The sequence below is a fragment of the Gopherus flavomarginatus genome, chromosome 1 (assembly GCF_025201925.1).
Source record: "Gopherus flavomarginatus isolate rGopFla2 chromosome 1, rGopFla2.mat.asm, whole genome shotgun sequence".
NCBI classification, from domain to species: domain Eukaryota; kingdom Metazoa; phylum Chordata; order Testudines; family Testudinidae; genus Gopherus; species Gopherus flavomarginatus.
The window spans coordinates 337,541,064-337,555,884 of NC_066617.1; the positions used below are offsets into that span (position 1 = coordinate 337,541,064).

Genomic DNA, 14,821 nt, shown 5'->3' on the forward strand with positions numbered 1-14,821 from the left:
GAGCATAAATGAACAGACAGAGAGAAAATAGGTAAACAGATTTCTAAGACAAATAAAGGCTTAAAACCTGGGAAGAAACTTCAGTCTTAGCATGTTACTTTGAATGATAAAAAACAAGTGAATTTAAATGACCAGATCACTGTTCGAATGCAATAGATATGTATCGACAGTTGGAAAAGGTATTACTGGGTATGATGGACAATGTTTGAGAAAACAAATTCAGATCATCATGTTTGAAAAGCAATTTCAGACTATTAAGGGCCTGATCCAGTCTCTATTAAAGTCAAAGGAAAGACTCCAAACTACTTCAGTGGGTATTGGATTGAGGCCTAATCCATTATGCCCATGGTTCAAGGTGATATTGCAGAGTGAAAGAGACACTATTTTGTAAGTATAAGCTGTCCAAGACCAGTTGTTCAAGCTGAAGATGGATGAGTGATCCAACATACATAATGGTGTCATGGGATATCAGAATTTAGACGTACAGTTTGTAAGTCTGCCTACCAGTGTAAAACCAATGTAAGTGACATCAGAACCAAGCCTACTATGAAGTTTTAACTGTAGCCATCAGAAAACCATTTCCTCTTTTGTATTTGAGGTTTATATTAAACCTCAGTGTCAACATAGAAAGAAAAATTAAATTATAGGCACATCCAGAATGATGTGTTTCTATGGTTAATTTGTTCAGTGAGTGTAAATCCAACCCCTTTAGTAAAAGGTGCTCTTAGGGATTAATTTCACTTTAGGAATGCATAAATATCAAACTAGCCAGCTGACCAACACAAAATACCACCCCCCACAAGTCTTCTTTCCCAACCAAACTACCACTGAAACCTCTCAATTTTTTTAAAACTTCTACTGATTTGGCAAATTTTAATTTATTCCAAGTAGTGTTATTACATTGCACTTAAAAAGCAAGATTTAGAAAAAGTTTTCTGAGGACCCAACCCAATGTCAACTCAAGTGAATAGATAGACCCTCTTTAAAGACATAGGGGTGCCAAAAGTCTAATTAGCAAGAGCCTGGAGAGGACTGACATATCTTGTTTTGAAAACCGAAGGTCTGAAAAAAACGTAAACATTTTTGAACTGAAGCTGTAAGTACAGTGCAGCACAACAGAGTCATTTGTCAGCTCAAATTCTTTGTGTGAGTAAAGACTAAGAAAACAAGCAAACAAAAATGTATTTCAGAACCAGAATCTATATTGTCTGCATGAGGATGTTTAGTTTAAGCAAAGCGATTGCTTTAATAATTAAATATTTAATTTACTCTTTTCCTTTCCTCTTTGAACACTCTTTGCACAAATGTATAATGTGGATTTAGAGGGAAAATACTGAATCAGTAATATTACTGGAAGTAGCTTATCTTACAGCAAAACAAATGCTACCCTGAAGGATGTGAAGAAGTTATGTTGAACCTTGTTATTCTAGTAATATATAAAAATGATAGTGTAGTATTATATATGGATCAAACTCTGTGCTACGTTATACCCAGGCAGCCCCTTAATCCTGTATTGATTTTAATGGAATGTATCTTAGGGCAAAATTGGGCTTTCTGTTATGCAAATGGCAGCAGTCAAAACAAAAAATGCACATTCTTCAGTATGTTGCACAGAACCTATTATGGTAAATTGTATATTGGTTACAAATAGCAAACTTCGTGTGTAGTGTTATAGCTCCACAGCATAGCTGAGTGTTTTACTTGTAAACCACTGACATAATTATACAAAAGGATCTTACCAGGTTTGCAACGATGTAATGGTAGCCTTTAACATGCTTTCCAACACTCACAATCTGTGGGGGTAAAGAAAGAGCAAACTATATCTTATTGTACTGCTTTAACTGAGCATTAATCATCATCTGATTACGAGAAATGTAATTATAGCGCCATAATATTGAGATTCCCCCTTTCCTCCATCAAAGTGATTGAGGTAGTTATAATTTTCCTAATGCCTAATCATTAGAACCTGTTAAAATGCAAAGAGCTAAAATAATTAATGGGCAATTCTGCAATCTGAATGCATTCCATATGATTGAACATGTTGCTGCAGTATATTATTCTAGCAAATGTAGTAATTGCCTGCAGTATACATATCCAGACACTGGAGGCCATATGATACCATGAAAGACTAAAGGCTGGTTTTTAATTTTTATTTTCCATGCTTGGAGAACATGATACATTTTTGGCGCTTGGGACAGAAATTCCCTGTTTTTACAGGGTCAAGTACTTTATTCAGTCCTGACCTAGGAAGGCGAAGATAATGGTAGCTTGCACAAGTGAAAACTAAATAAGAATTGAGTGCTAGATTGTGTGGCTCACACTCAGCTCTGAGCTCTTTCTGCCCATTTTAGGGATCAGCTGCAATTGCAACAGGTCCTTTCACAGGCGGCAGGGGACTGCTTGCTTGTTCCACCCACCCCTCTGTACACACGCATAAGGGCTAAGCCCAAACTAGCCTGGAGTATTTGGCCCACAGAGAGAAATGATACAGAACTGAATGAAGCAGTGCAAATTACCCCCTGGCTGCCAACTGTCACAGCCTTGACTTGGAAGGACAAGCACTGCGGGAGAGAAAATAATTCTCTACCCAAATCAACCCTTGGCCAATATACACAATAATTAGTGACAACTCCAATGGCATTTGTTATGTGGATCCCGGATTATTTACTAGAACAGCTAAGAGTGAATATATTTGGTTGCAGAGCATGACAGGTGCCAACAGCTTAATTTTAAAGTGAAAGCTGCTTTTACCCAACTCCCCAAAGCATTTTAGCTGCAATTCAAACACACAGAAAACAGACACCGGCTGAGATTTTCCAGGTGGGGGAGGTATGAATTTAATAATTAATAGGAGACGCAAAGCCCCCATCTGCTGCTTTGAACCTCCTCAGCTACAGTCCCTGCCCTGAAGAGTTTACAGTTTTAGCATTCATACAGCACTGTCCATGGTCAAAACACAGAACAAACATGCACTAACCCTCTCATGCTGTAGATAATTATTAATGCCCATTTTACAGATGAGGGATAAATGCCCGAGAGATTAAATTATTTCCCAAAGCACCCAGAGCAATTCAGTGTCTAAATCCAGATTAGGATTTGGGACTGACTGATTCCTAATCCCATTGTTATTCTAGGAGACCAATCCCCTTCTCATGGTGCAGCAAAATAGAGTAATCCAAGAAATTTGGCATCAGTGATCCAAAGAGAGCTTAAAAACATTGGCTATTTTTAAGTTATAAGGTATACAACAAAACTATGTTCCTTCCCTCCACTAACTGCCAAAACACTACTGGCTTCTAATGCTCCTTTTGCTCCAATTATTAAAATCAGATATGTTTTTTTAAAACAACATGTGTCAGGTTGACTGTTCATAATGTAACCTGAGCACTCATCTGCAGTCCAATAAGGATCCCTTTAAAGTCAGCGGTTGAACTCGTCTTCATTTCAGTTAATCAAATCAAGTACTTATAAACAGCCTACTGCACATATGCAGAAGCTTGCCATCATAGCATTGTCCAATGTGCATACGAGTTCACCAAATTCACTGCTGGAATAAGTAACGTGCAACTCCACTGGCTTCAATACAGCTGCTGTCCCTTACACCAGTGATCTGCCATTATATCTGTACTTCCATCAGTAATGCTCATAAGACAGGTATACGTACACCTCCAAAGTGCAAAGAAATTGATATAGGTTGCAAAATCCTGTGTTAAATAATTTGTGAAACATCATTTGCGTGAACTGTCCACTTTTTGAGAAAGAGACTAACTTGACATAGAAGGCAAATGACATGTTAAAAACTGTGGGCCAGATCCTCAACTGGTGTAAAATGTCATAGCTCCATTGAGATCAGTGGAGTGATGACCATTTCCCCAAGCTGAGAATCTGGCTACGTATAGTTTTGACAGCACAGATATCACTGGCCATTAGAGTGCAGCAGTCAAATCAAGCAAGCTCATCATAAACCCACTTATGATCTTATGTTCCAGAAGCATTTCTAAAATTGTTAAAATAATAGAAATGAGCAAATCCTGCAAAAATATTATGGCAAATATTGGAGTAAAATTTCTAATTGAATTTGCTTGGGTTATGTTCGTGCCTTTCTGGTATTTGCTCTCTGCAGACATTCTAGCATGCAAGTTTGCTGTCAGAACTGTTTATGGACACAGCAAATGTTAAGTGAATATTGGAAAATATACGTGGAATGCAAATTTTGAACTTCTTAGAAATCAGATTCTAAGAGTTATGCTCATCCAACTGGGGAAGACAGACAATGCTATGTGACCTATATGTTCAGTCAAAACTAATCAACATGGTTCTGATTTTGAATCTCAAATGTTTCTGATGAGCTGCTCATGAACAATCTATAGAATTATTTGCCAGTTGGAAGCAGAATGTTTGTTTAATGGAATACCTCACTATGAGCATATGACACCAGCACTCCAAAATCTACACTGACTACCTATTGACTTCTAGGTGGAGTTTCAGGGGCTAGTTCTGACTATGAGGCCCTGGGTGACAGAGGACCTTACTACCTGAGGGACCACCTTTTCCCTTGTACTATATTGCTGCAGCTAAGACAAATGGAGGCATTCAAGCTGGAGCCCTTCCTATATAAGCAAATGAGCTGAGGGCAGCACATTTTCTGCAAGGGCCCCTTGACTTTGAAATTAAATTCTCACTCAGTTATTATTTTACATTATTTGTATTATGGCAGGGCTAGAAGCCGCAACTGAGATGAGGGCCCCACCATATGTATACGTAGTAAGAGAGAGTCTTTGTCCTGAAGAGCTTACATTATAAATAAAGAGGGAGAGAAAGAATTTTATCCGCATTTTACAGATGGGGAACTGAGGCACAGAGAGACTAGTGGCTTGACTAAAGTCACACAGAAAGGCTATAGCAGAGTGAGGAATTGAACTGCGTTCCAGGCCAGGAGCCTTAGCTGCAAGACCATCCTTCTTCTCTTCATCTGAAATAGTGTGAATGTATTGATATTGAGGGACACTAGTCTCTGTTGGAGTGGGCATTTAGAAAAGGCTGAAGCAGCTTAGAGAGAGTTTAGGGAGGAAAGTGATGAGTGGGTTACGCTGCTCTAGAGTGGGAAGGACAGCAGGCCGAAACACACCACCGTTTTGCTTTTGTCATGATATTAATTTTTCATTTTTAAAATTAATAAGGGTATCTAAAGCCTAGAAGTGGAGTTCTGCCATGCTGCTGTATTTAAATCCAAACAAACTCATAAATAAATAAAATATACAATTCTGAATAATGAATACATAAAAAACGGGTAAGCGGCTCCCAAACAACTTATGAGCAGAAAATGAGGCAAAATTCATTCAGCATATCATTCACTGTGAATACTTGGTTCTACTAAATACGACAGCAGAGTCAAATGAATTAGAAATACAAAAAAGCCCAATCAGATCATCAAGTCCATGCCCAAGTAGCAATGCAGGATTTTTTCCAATTCAGAAAGAGAGAGAGAAATTTTACATGAAAATATCTTTATGTATCCTTAAAAATTGTAATGGTCTATTGTAAAAACTCTATAATTTCTATTACAGTTTATTCTATCTTCTTTCCTCATTTATATGAATGCACTAAAGAGAAAGATTAAACCACATTGAACTGAATTCATTATTATCTCAGAATCCTGACTCAATCCTACAAAAGGACAAAAAGTTAGAGATAATGCATAAAACTCTATCAAATAACCTATTACAATGCATGTAAGTATCTTAGGCATGAGAACCTAAAAAGAACAGAATACTGGATGGGTCTTTAACTGATGATCTAACATATTCAATTTAAGAACAGATAACCTGATTTTGATCTCCTGTGTACTAGCGTAAATCAAGAGTAACTTCATGTAAGCCAATGGAGTGAGAGTGACGTAAAAGTGATGTGAAGTAAGTATCAGACCTAGCTTTTCAGTCTTAACTCTGCACTTGCCTGGTTTTTACACAGTGTGTTTAACATGACTCTTTAATATTAGCTCAACAGTAGTTCTGGGAGTCTTGCTTGGAAATAGGGTTGCCAACATTGTTTTTAAAAAATACAGGACAGAGCTCAGATGTACCCAATCTTGACTTGAACCTCTGGGCGTAAGTCCCTTCTCCCCCTCAACCCCCGGCTTCTTATGGTTTCTCTGTTTCCAGCTCTGGATGCTGCAGAGAATCCAGGGCCCCAGGTGCTAGGCCAGCAGCCTCTGCGACTCTTGTTCAGGCTCTGCATGGGCACCAGGAGCTGAGTTGGAGGCTGCAGTTGCTGGTCTTTACCTGCTGCGATGCTGCGCCCCCTGCTGGGGACATTGGCAGAGTCTCTGCGAGCAGGGAGGCTACGCCCCTGCCACACAGTGCCCCTTCCTGACCTTGGCACTTCAGTACAGCTCCAGGGCACACAGCCCCATCCACTTACCCTGCCAGACAGAGCCTGTGCTGGGAAAGCAGACTGGTCTGCGCTCAAGGGCTGGACTCAGCAGGGGGGCCTGTCTGGTAGGGAGCTAGTACTCACAGAGCTGCATCTTTCCACTCCCCTGCTGACCCTGACACTTGAGCGTGACCCCATCTGCTTTCCCTGTGCACCTGTGACTACTACCCCCTGCTGTTGAAATATGGGATAAAAGGCATCCCATAGCGATTTTGTATGGGATGGGCAATTTTCTATATAAATAAGGGACATCCTTTGTAATACAGGACTATTGGCAACATTATCTGGAAATTCAGAAACTGATTTAATCAAAAGAAGATAGAGCCATGTCAGTGTTAACAGCTTTGGCCTCTGATTCTCCTCTCACTTGCACTAGTGGAAATTCCACTGACTTCAGTTCAGCCAGTTCTGATTTCCATAAGCAATCAGGCCTTCTGAGTCAGCCTTCCCTCTTTAACAGCACAGAATGAATGAATATAACACATCTCATTTAAAAATAATGCCTCACTATTACAGCTTGAAACGTCCTGCTCATTGTGGTTTCCAGAAGGTTGGGAGTCAGTGCCGCTGGAATGAAAAGGCCTTATTTTAAGTTAAACACCTGCTAAAAGCATAACAAATGGAAATTTTACAGCTGCTTTTCCCTTCAGGATAGTGTGACAATCCGCTGGCCTAAGAAAAAGAAGCCACACAATAAAGCGAGGCCTGTGTAATACACTGTAAAAAGTGTGGAGGCTTGTAAGAGATAAAAGATTGAGACTTGAACAGAAATATTGTGGCAGAAGGGGTAACGACATAAACCGTATAAGAGATGAGAATTTATACAGTGTCTGAAGCTGGGATAAATCTTTTACAAAGCCACTCAGAAACCATAAAAAAGCCACTGAGAAACTAGCTTAACTTCCACAGCAAGTCCTTAAGAAAGTTGATAGGGATGCTCTTGTTTGGGGGAGTAGCTAGAGATATATAGTGCAGATGCCCTAACACAGGGATGGGCAAACTTTTTGGCCTGAGGGCCATATCTGGGTATGGAAATTGTATGGCAGGCTATGCATGCTCACAAAATTGGGGGTTGGGGTGCAGGACGGGGTAAGGGCTCCAGCTGGTGGTGTGGGCTCTGGAGTGGGACTGAAGATGAGGGGCGGGGGTACAGGAGGTGTCATAACCTTAGTCCCAGATTTGGACCTTAGCGTCCAAAATATGGGGGTTAGCATGAAAACCTCCAAGCTTAGTTACCAGCTTGGACCTGGTACCTGCTGCCACCACCCAAAAAATTAGAGTGTTTTGGGGCACTCTGGTCCCCCTGAAAAACCTTCCCTGGGGACCCCAAGACCCAAATCCCTTGAGTCTCACAACAAAGGGAAATAATCCTTTTTCCCTTCCCCCCTCTCTGTTCCCAGTCCTGGAAACAAAAGTACTTTCCTATTCCCCCAGAGGGAATGCAAAATCAGGCTAGCAAATCCAACACACAGATCTCCCCGATTTCTTCCTCCCACCAATTCCCTGGTGAGTACAGACTCAATTTCCCTGAAGTAAAGAAAAACTCCAACAGGTCTTAAAAGAAAGCTTTATATAAAAAAGAAAGAAAAATACATACAAATGGTCTGTCTGTATTAAGATGATACAACACAGGGTCAATTGCTTAAAAGAATATTGAATAAACAGCCTTATTTAAAAAGAATACAAATCAAAGCGCTCCAGCACTTATATTCATGCAAATACCAAAGAAAAGAAACCATATAACTTACTATCTGATCTCTTTGTCCTTACACTTAGAAACAGAAGACTAGAAAGTAGAAACTACTTCTCCAAAGCTCAGAGAAAGCAGGCAGACAGACAAAAGACTCAGACACAAACTTCCCTCCACCCAGAGTTGAAAAAATCCGGTTTCCTGATTGGTCCTCTGGTCAGGTGCTTCAGGTGGAAGAGACATTAACCCTTAGCTATCTGTTTATGACAGGAGGGTGCTCTTGGCTAGGAGCTAGGGGTTTGGGGGCAGGAGGGGGATCATGGCTGGGGCAGGGGGTTGGGGCGTGAGAGGGGGCCAGGGGTGCAGGCTCCAGGCAGCACTTATCTCAAACAGCTCCCAGAAGTAGCAGCATGTCCCCCATCCAGCTCCTACACGGAGGTGCGGCCAGGAAGCTCTGCGCGCTGCCCCATCCACACCTGCCACCCCTGCAGCTCCCATTGGCCGTGGTTCCTGGCCAATGGGACGTACCGCTGCTTCCAGGAGCCACACAGAGAGGGGCAAGTCCCAGATCCCGCTTTCTGGTGGGAGCTTAAGGGCCGGATGAAAATGTCTGGAGGGCTGGCTGCGGCCCCTGGGCCGTAGTTTGCCCACTCCTGCCCTAACGTAATTAAAGAGGAAGTTAATGGAAGCAACAGACAGATAAGCAATGTGCTGTTAGTAAATGGGTTTCCTTCTCTATTGCAAAGCAGTGGCAGAGCCTAAGCATGGGTGGCACCACACACCCATAGTATGTGGTAACTGAAAGCACCAGACTAAGCACAGAAGAAAGGAACTTCAAATACAGAGCCCACCACTGCTATAAACAGAGTACACAGAGTTGTGCAGAGAAAACACCTGGCTGTGCTGGAATAAAACCCCCTCAGAATTGTCTCAGAAGGCATGAGTAAGAAACACCCTGGCAGATAGCCACTTTCTGCTGCTTTTGCTACTCTAATTCATTTCTGTTCCAAGCCCATCCCTGGGAAATGTGTATTTGTAAATAAAGATAGATTAGGTTAATTTATTAATCCTTTGTCTGTCTGCTGCGCTGCCCACTCATTCTCATTCCTTCAAGAAACAACCCTCTGTTAGGGTCCAAAACTCGTTAGCTATGCAGTGCTGTGACAATGTGCTTTTATATTGCTGGTGTAGTTTAAGCTCGTCCATGTTGCTGCACCGTTATTCACATCTAGACATGGATGAAATATCCAATGTGAAAAAACCTAATGAAAAATTTCAAACAGAGGGGCCTTTCCCAATTCATTGCTGACCACAGGCAGTGGTGGGAGAGGGAGGAAGGTCCCTTTCCCAGAGGGCATAGTGATGGGTTTCCAAAGGGGTTGCTGCACTGGCTGTTCTCAGTTTCACCCTGCTACAATCCACGTGTCTACATTGCTGGGGAAGAAGGAAGAAGAAGAAGGAGAGAGAGAGGAAAGAAGAAAAGGAAAGACCTGTTGAAGAATCCCCCAAATCCACAGCCTTCCTTGGGAACTAAGCACAGTCAGCTGCTATTGTAGCACAGAGGCAGCGGACAGGAGAGGTGCAGTTACCACAACAATGCAGGGAGAACTATTCAGGTGCCAAGAACTTTGACCAGTGAGCTGCTTTGCAGTCCTATCTGGGCAGAGTCAATCTGAGAGCCCATTTTCCAGGCTTGTGGGTAGGCTGTGCATGAAAATATGAGAAGGGGAGACACTAGATTAGCCTGTGCCAGGGGGTACAGAGATCCTCTTTATGCAACTGACTTGAATGTAAAGGCATGAGGCTATGTCTACACTGGCAATTGAATGACAAAACTTTTGTCTTTCAGAGGTGTCAACCTCCCCCGCCCCGAAAGACAAAAGTTTTGCCATGACAACTGCCAGTGTGAACAGTGCATTGTTGGCAGGAGCGCACTCCTGCTGACAACGCAAACACTGCTCATTGGGGATGGAAGTTTTTTGTCTGCAGGTGAGTGTCATAAACAGATAGCTAAGGGTTAATGTCTCTTTCACCTGAAGCACCTGACCAGAGGACCAATCAGGAAACCGGATTTTTTCAACTTTGGGTGGAGGGATTTGAGTGTCTGAGTCTTTGTTTCTGGCTGCCTGCTTTCTCTGAGCTTTGGAGAAGTAGTTCTACTTTCTAGTTTTCTGTTTCTAAGTGTAAGGACAAAGAGATCAGATAGTAAGTTATATGGTTTCTTTTCTTTGGTATTTGCATGAATATAAGTGCTGGAGTGCTTTGATTTATATTCTTTTGGAATAAGGCTGTTTATTCAATATTCTTTTAAGCAATTGACCCTGTGTTGTATCATCTTAATACAGAAGAAACATTTGTACTTATTTTTCTTTCTTTTTATATAAAGCTTTCTTTTAAGACCTGTGGGAGTTTTTTTTTACTTCAGGGAAATTGAGTCTGTACTCACCAGGGAATTGGTGGGAGGAAGAAATCAAGGGGAAATTTGTGTGTTGGATCGCTAGCCTGATTTTGCATTCCCTCTGGGGGAATAGGAAAGTACTTTTTGTTTCCAGGATTGGGAACAGAGAGGGAGATTCACTCTGTTTGGGTTCACAAAGCTTGTGTCTGTGTATCTCTCCAGGAGCACCTGGAGGGGGGAAGGGAAAAAGGATTATTTCCCTTTGTTGTGAGACTCAAGGGATTTGGGTCTTGGGGTCCCCAGGGAAGGTTTTTCAGGGGGACCAGAGTGCCCCAAAACACTCTAATTTTTTGGGTGGTGGCAGCAAGTACCAGGTCCAAGCTGGTAACTAAGCTTGGAGGTTTTCATCTTGTATGTACCGCGTGATGTCTTCAGGAACACCATCCAAGAACTGCTCCATTTGTATGAGGAGGTTCAGTTCTTCCAAGGTTTGAATGTTGTTTCCTGTTAGCCAGGCCTCATAGTTTTTTGCAATGTAGTAGGCGTGTTTGGGAAATGACACCTCTGGTTTCCACTTTTGGGTTCTGAAGCGCCGACGGGCATGATCTGGGGTTATCCCCATCCTGTATCTGGCCTTGGTTAGAAAAAGTTTATAGTCATTTATTTGGTGCTTAGGCATTTCAGCTGCCACCTCTGCTAAAGGTCCACTGAGCTGTGACCTCAATTCTACCATGTACTGGTCTTCGGGAATGCTGTACCCAAGACAGGCTCTTTCAAAATTTTCCAAGAAGGCCTCGGTGTCATCACCTGCCTTGTAGGTGGGAAATTTCCTGTGCTGTGGAGCAATAATTGGCGCCGGGTTGTTAGGGTTGGCTGGCACATGCAGCCCAGCTTTTGCCAACTCCAGTTCATGTTTTCTCTGTTTTTCCTTCTCTTCATTTTCTTTTTGTTGTTTTTCCATTTCTTTTTGGTGCTTTTCCATTTCTCGGCGGTGGGCCAACTCTTCTTCTGCTTGTTTCCTTCGGTAGGCCACCTCTTCTTCTTCTAGTTTTCTTTTGTGTGCTGCCTCCTTGGCTGCCTCTTTGGCTGCCTGTTCTCTTTGGTAGGCTGCCTCTTTGATCTGTTCTTCTCTTTCTTTCATCTCCATCTCTTTTTGTTTTATTTCCAGTTGTCGCCTGTGTTCAGCTTCTTTGATTTGTTCTTCGGCGTCAATTTTTGCCTTAGAAGTCATGGTTCCTGTTTTCTTGTGTTGGGGTGCCCTCCGGTGTTTATCTTCTGAACTGCAGGCTCTGTTCCCTCCTGGAGTCTGCCTAGCAACAGTGCTTTTTTCCTTTTCTCTCTCTAGCTAATGTTCAATGAAGGGAAACCAGAAAAACCACTTTATTTGCATGCCTATAAGTGCTGGTACTTGCCTCCTAATGGGAGGGCTATTGCATGACAAAAGACCCTTAACATGCAAGCCACAAACTGCCAGAGAGAGCAGAAAAAAAAAATTCTCTCTGGTTCCCTTTTAAAACCAACTGTTTCTCTCTGCTAAAAAGCCCTTAGCAGAGAAGAGAAAAATAAAATATTTCCACTGGCTTCTGGATTCTGTCTATATCATCCCACCAGCTGCCACCCATGTAATAACCTTAGTCCCAGATTTGGACCTTAGCGTCCAAGATATGGGGGTTAGCATGAAAACCTCCAAGCTTAGTTACCAGCTTGGACCTGGTACTTGCTGCCACCACCCAAAAAATTAGAGTGTTTTGGGGCACTCTGGTCCCCCTGAAAAACCTTCCCTGGGGACCCCAAGACCCAAATCCCTTGAGTCTCACAACAAAGGGAAATAATCCTTTTTCCCTTCCCCCCTCCAGGTGCTCCTGGAGAGATACACAGACACAAGCTTTGTGAACCCAAACAGAGTGAATCTCCCTCTCTGTTCCCAATCCTGGAAACAAAAAGTACTTTCCTATTCCCCCAGAGGGAATGCAAAATCAGGCTAGCGATCCAACACACAAATTTCCCCTTGATTTCTTCCTCCCACCAATTCCCTGGTGAGTACAGACTCAATTTCCCTGAAGTAAAGAAAAACTCCCACAGGTCTTAAAAGAAAGCTTTATATAAAAAGAAAAAAAAATAAGTACAAATGTTTTTTCTGTATTAAGATGATACAACACAGGGTCAATTGCTTAAAAGAATATTGAATAAACAGCCTTATTCCAAAAGAATATAAATCAAAGCACTCCAGCACTTATATTCATGCAAATACCAAAGAAAAGAAACCATATAACTTACTATCTAATCTCTTTGTCCTTACACTTAGAAACAGAAGACTAGAAAGTAGAACTACTTCTCCAAAGCTCAGAGAAAGCAGGCAGCCAGAAAACAAAGACTCAGATACTCAAATCCCTCCACCCAAAGTTGAAAAAATCCGGTTTCCTGATTGGTCCTCTGGTCAGGTGCTTCAGGTGAAAGAGACATTAACCCTTAGCTATCTGTTTATAACAGTGAGCCAGCAAACTGCAGCTACACCGCATGACTTTTAGCAGCACAGTTGTAACAACACAGCCATGTCGCTAAAAACTGTGTAGCGTAGACATAGCCTCAGTAAATCATGAGAATGAGTTAAGGGTAATTTGGCCAAACACCAAGTACTCTGTTAAAGTGAGCAGAACATCCAAAATAAACAAAACCAATAAGCCAAATAGATCTATATTTTAATTAATGAATAGTTAAATTTACAACTTTATCATGTTAGCAGTGTAACCTACTTCATCAGGATTAGCTATCATTGGCAGAGTGCAGCAAATAGAGCAAACAGTATATGCTGGTTTCCATATTTTTCCCCAGTCACAAATTGTATTAAATCAATTCAGTTTTAGTTTGGTGGTAGAAATAATAATTAAACTCTACTCTTAGGGCCTGATTCATCTCTCACTGCAGTGGCAGTTGGATCCGAACCCCACTTTTCATCACAAAGCACTTTACCAATGTGGAAATTGAAGATTAGCAATGCTAAAGTACTTGCTCAAAGACATAGATTGAGTTGGTCACAGATCTGGGCACAGATTCCATGATTCCTGATTCTCAGCAGCTTGCTGTAACCACATGACAATATTGCTTAACCATATTAATTAGTTATAACTTGTTTTCTGATTTTTAAAATATAAGCGTTACAATGTTAATAGTGGTTTACTTCCTACATTTCATTGTTAATGGTACAAGATGCTGTGAATGTTCTCTTTACTAATGTGTATAATTCCATTGAACAACTGAATGTACGTCAGACTCTGAATAACAATTTTCACCTCTGTCTTTAAAGGTGAAGGCAATTCTGTATGAGTGGTGATGTTAGGGCTGGCTGATGCAGAACACTTGTGGAGCTGAGTGAAGAAGTGCTGGTCTCTTGGAAAAGATTGCACTGGGCACTTGTATTGGAAAAAAAAGATTGAAAACAACCTGCTGTACAGCTAAGGAGCCAGATTGCTGCTCTGGACAATTAAACTGTTATATTATGCAACGTTCAAGAAAAGAGAGATCAGTGTTTATAGATGAGATATATTTAAAGATTCTCATACAGCAGATGTAAGAGTTTTGGACTGTGCAAGGTAGAAGATGGGAAAGCCAATGCAACCTGGATTACTACAGACAGAAGAGAAAAGACAGATAAAAAAGCTTGAGAAAAAAGACACCAGAAGTAGATATAAATTTCTAAGGAAAGAAGTAACCGCTGCAATAAGAGTCCTATTCAACTATCACTGCAGTGAGTGGGAGTTATTCAAAGATTCACAAACTATGGCCTTTTATAATCTGCCCCAGAGATTTCTAAGGGAGTGGGACAGGAGATAGCAGAATTCATTGTGAACATTTTCATTTAAGTAAAAAGCTCATAAAATGATAAAAAATGGTTCCTCCACCCCCTAAGTGTTCACACCAAAAAGGACTAGCTGCACTTCATGTGCAGGATTTTTCACAAACTCCAGTAGTTCACAGTCAATGCTGAACAGCAGGTAAAGGTAAGTTGACAAAACACTGTTCAACTATTTTCAAATACAAAGAAAGGTAAACAAAAAAAATACAGCCCCGCCATATATATTTCCAAAAATGTGCGCACACATGGATCAAGAGGGAGACCTCAGCACTTATCTTTTGACAGCTTCAGTGCAATAGAGCTTGGGGGTATAAGCTTGAAATTTGGGATGGAGATAGTCTCTAGGGGCTAAATTGTGTCTGCGGCATAAGGCCTGTATCGGGATAGTGTGCAGTTGTGCTGCCCCACGAGCAGACCATCAGAACCACATTGTGACTCTGAGTCACAA

At 41.5% G+C, this 14,821-nt stretch overlaps 1 protein-coding gene across 5 annotated transcripts in view; it reads right to left on the minus strand.

Moving 5' to 3' along the window:
- GRIA4 (glutamate ionotropic receptor AMPA type subunit 4) overlaps positions 1-14,821 on the minus strand; it is a 310,980-nt gene that overhangs the window by 91,177 nt on the left and 204,982 nt on the right. For all 5 annotated transcript variants that reach the window (XM_050927824.1, XM_050927831.1, XM_050927838.1 and 2 more), the window contains exon 5: positions 1,740-1,793. In XM_050927824.1, the coding sequence (XP_050783781.1) occupies positions 1,740-1,793 (54 nt within the window). The remainder of the gene's footprint in view (positions 1-1,739; positions 1,794-14,821) is intronic.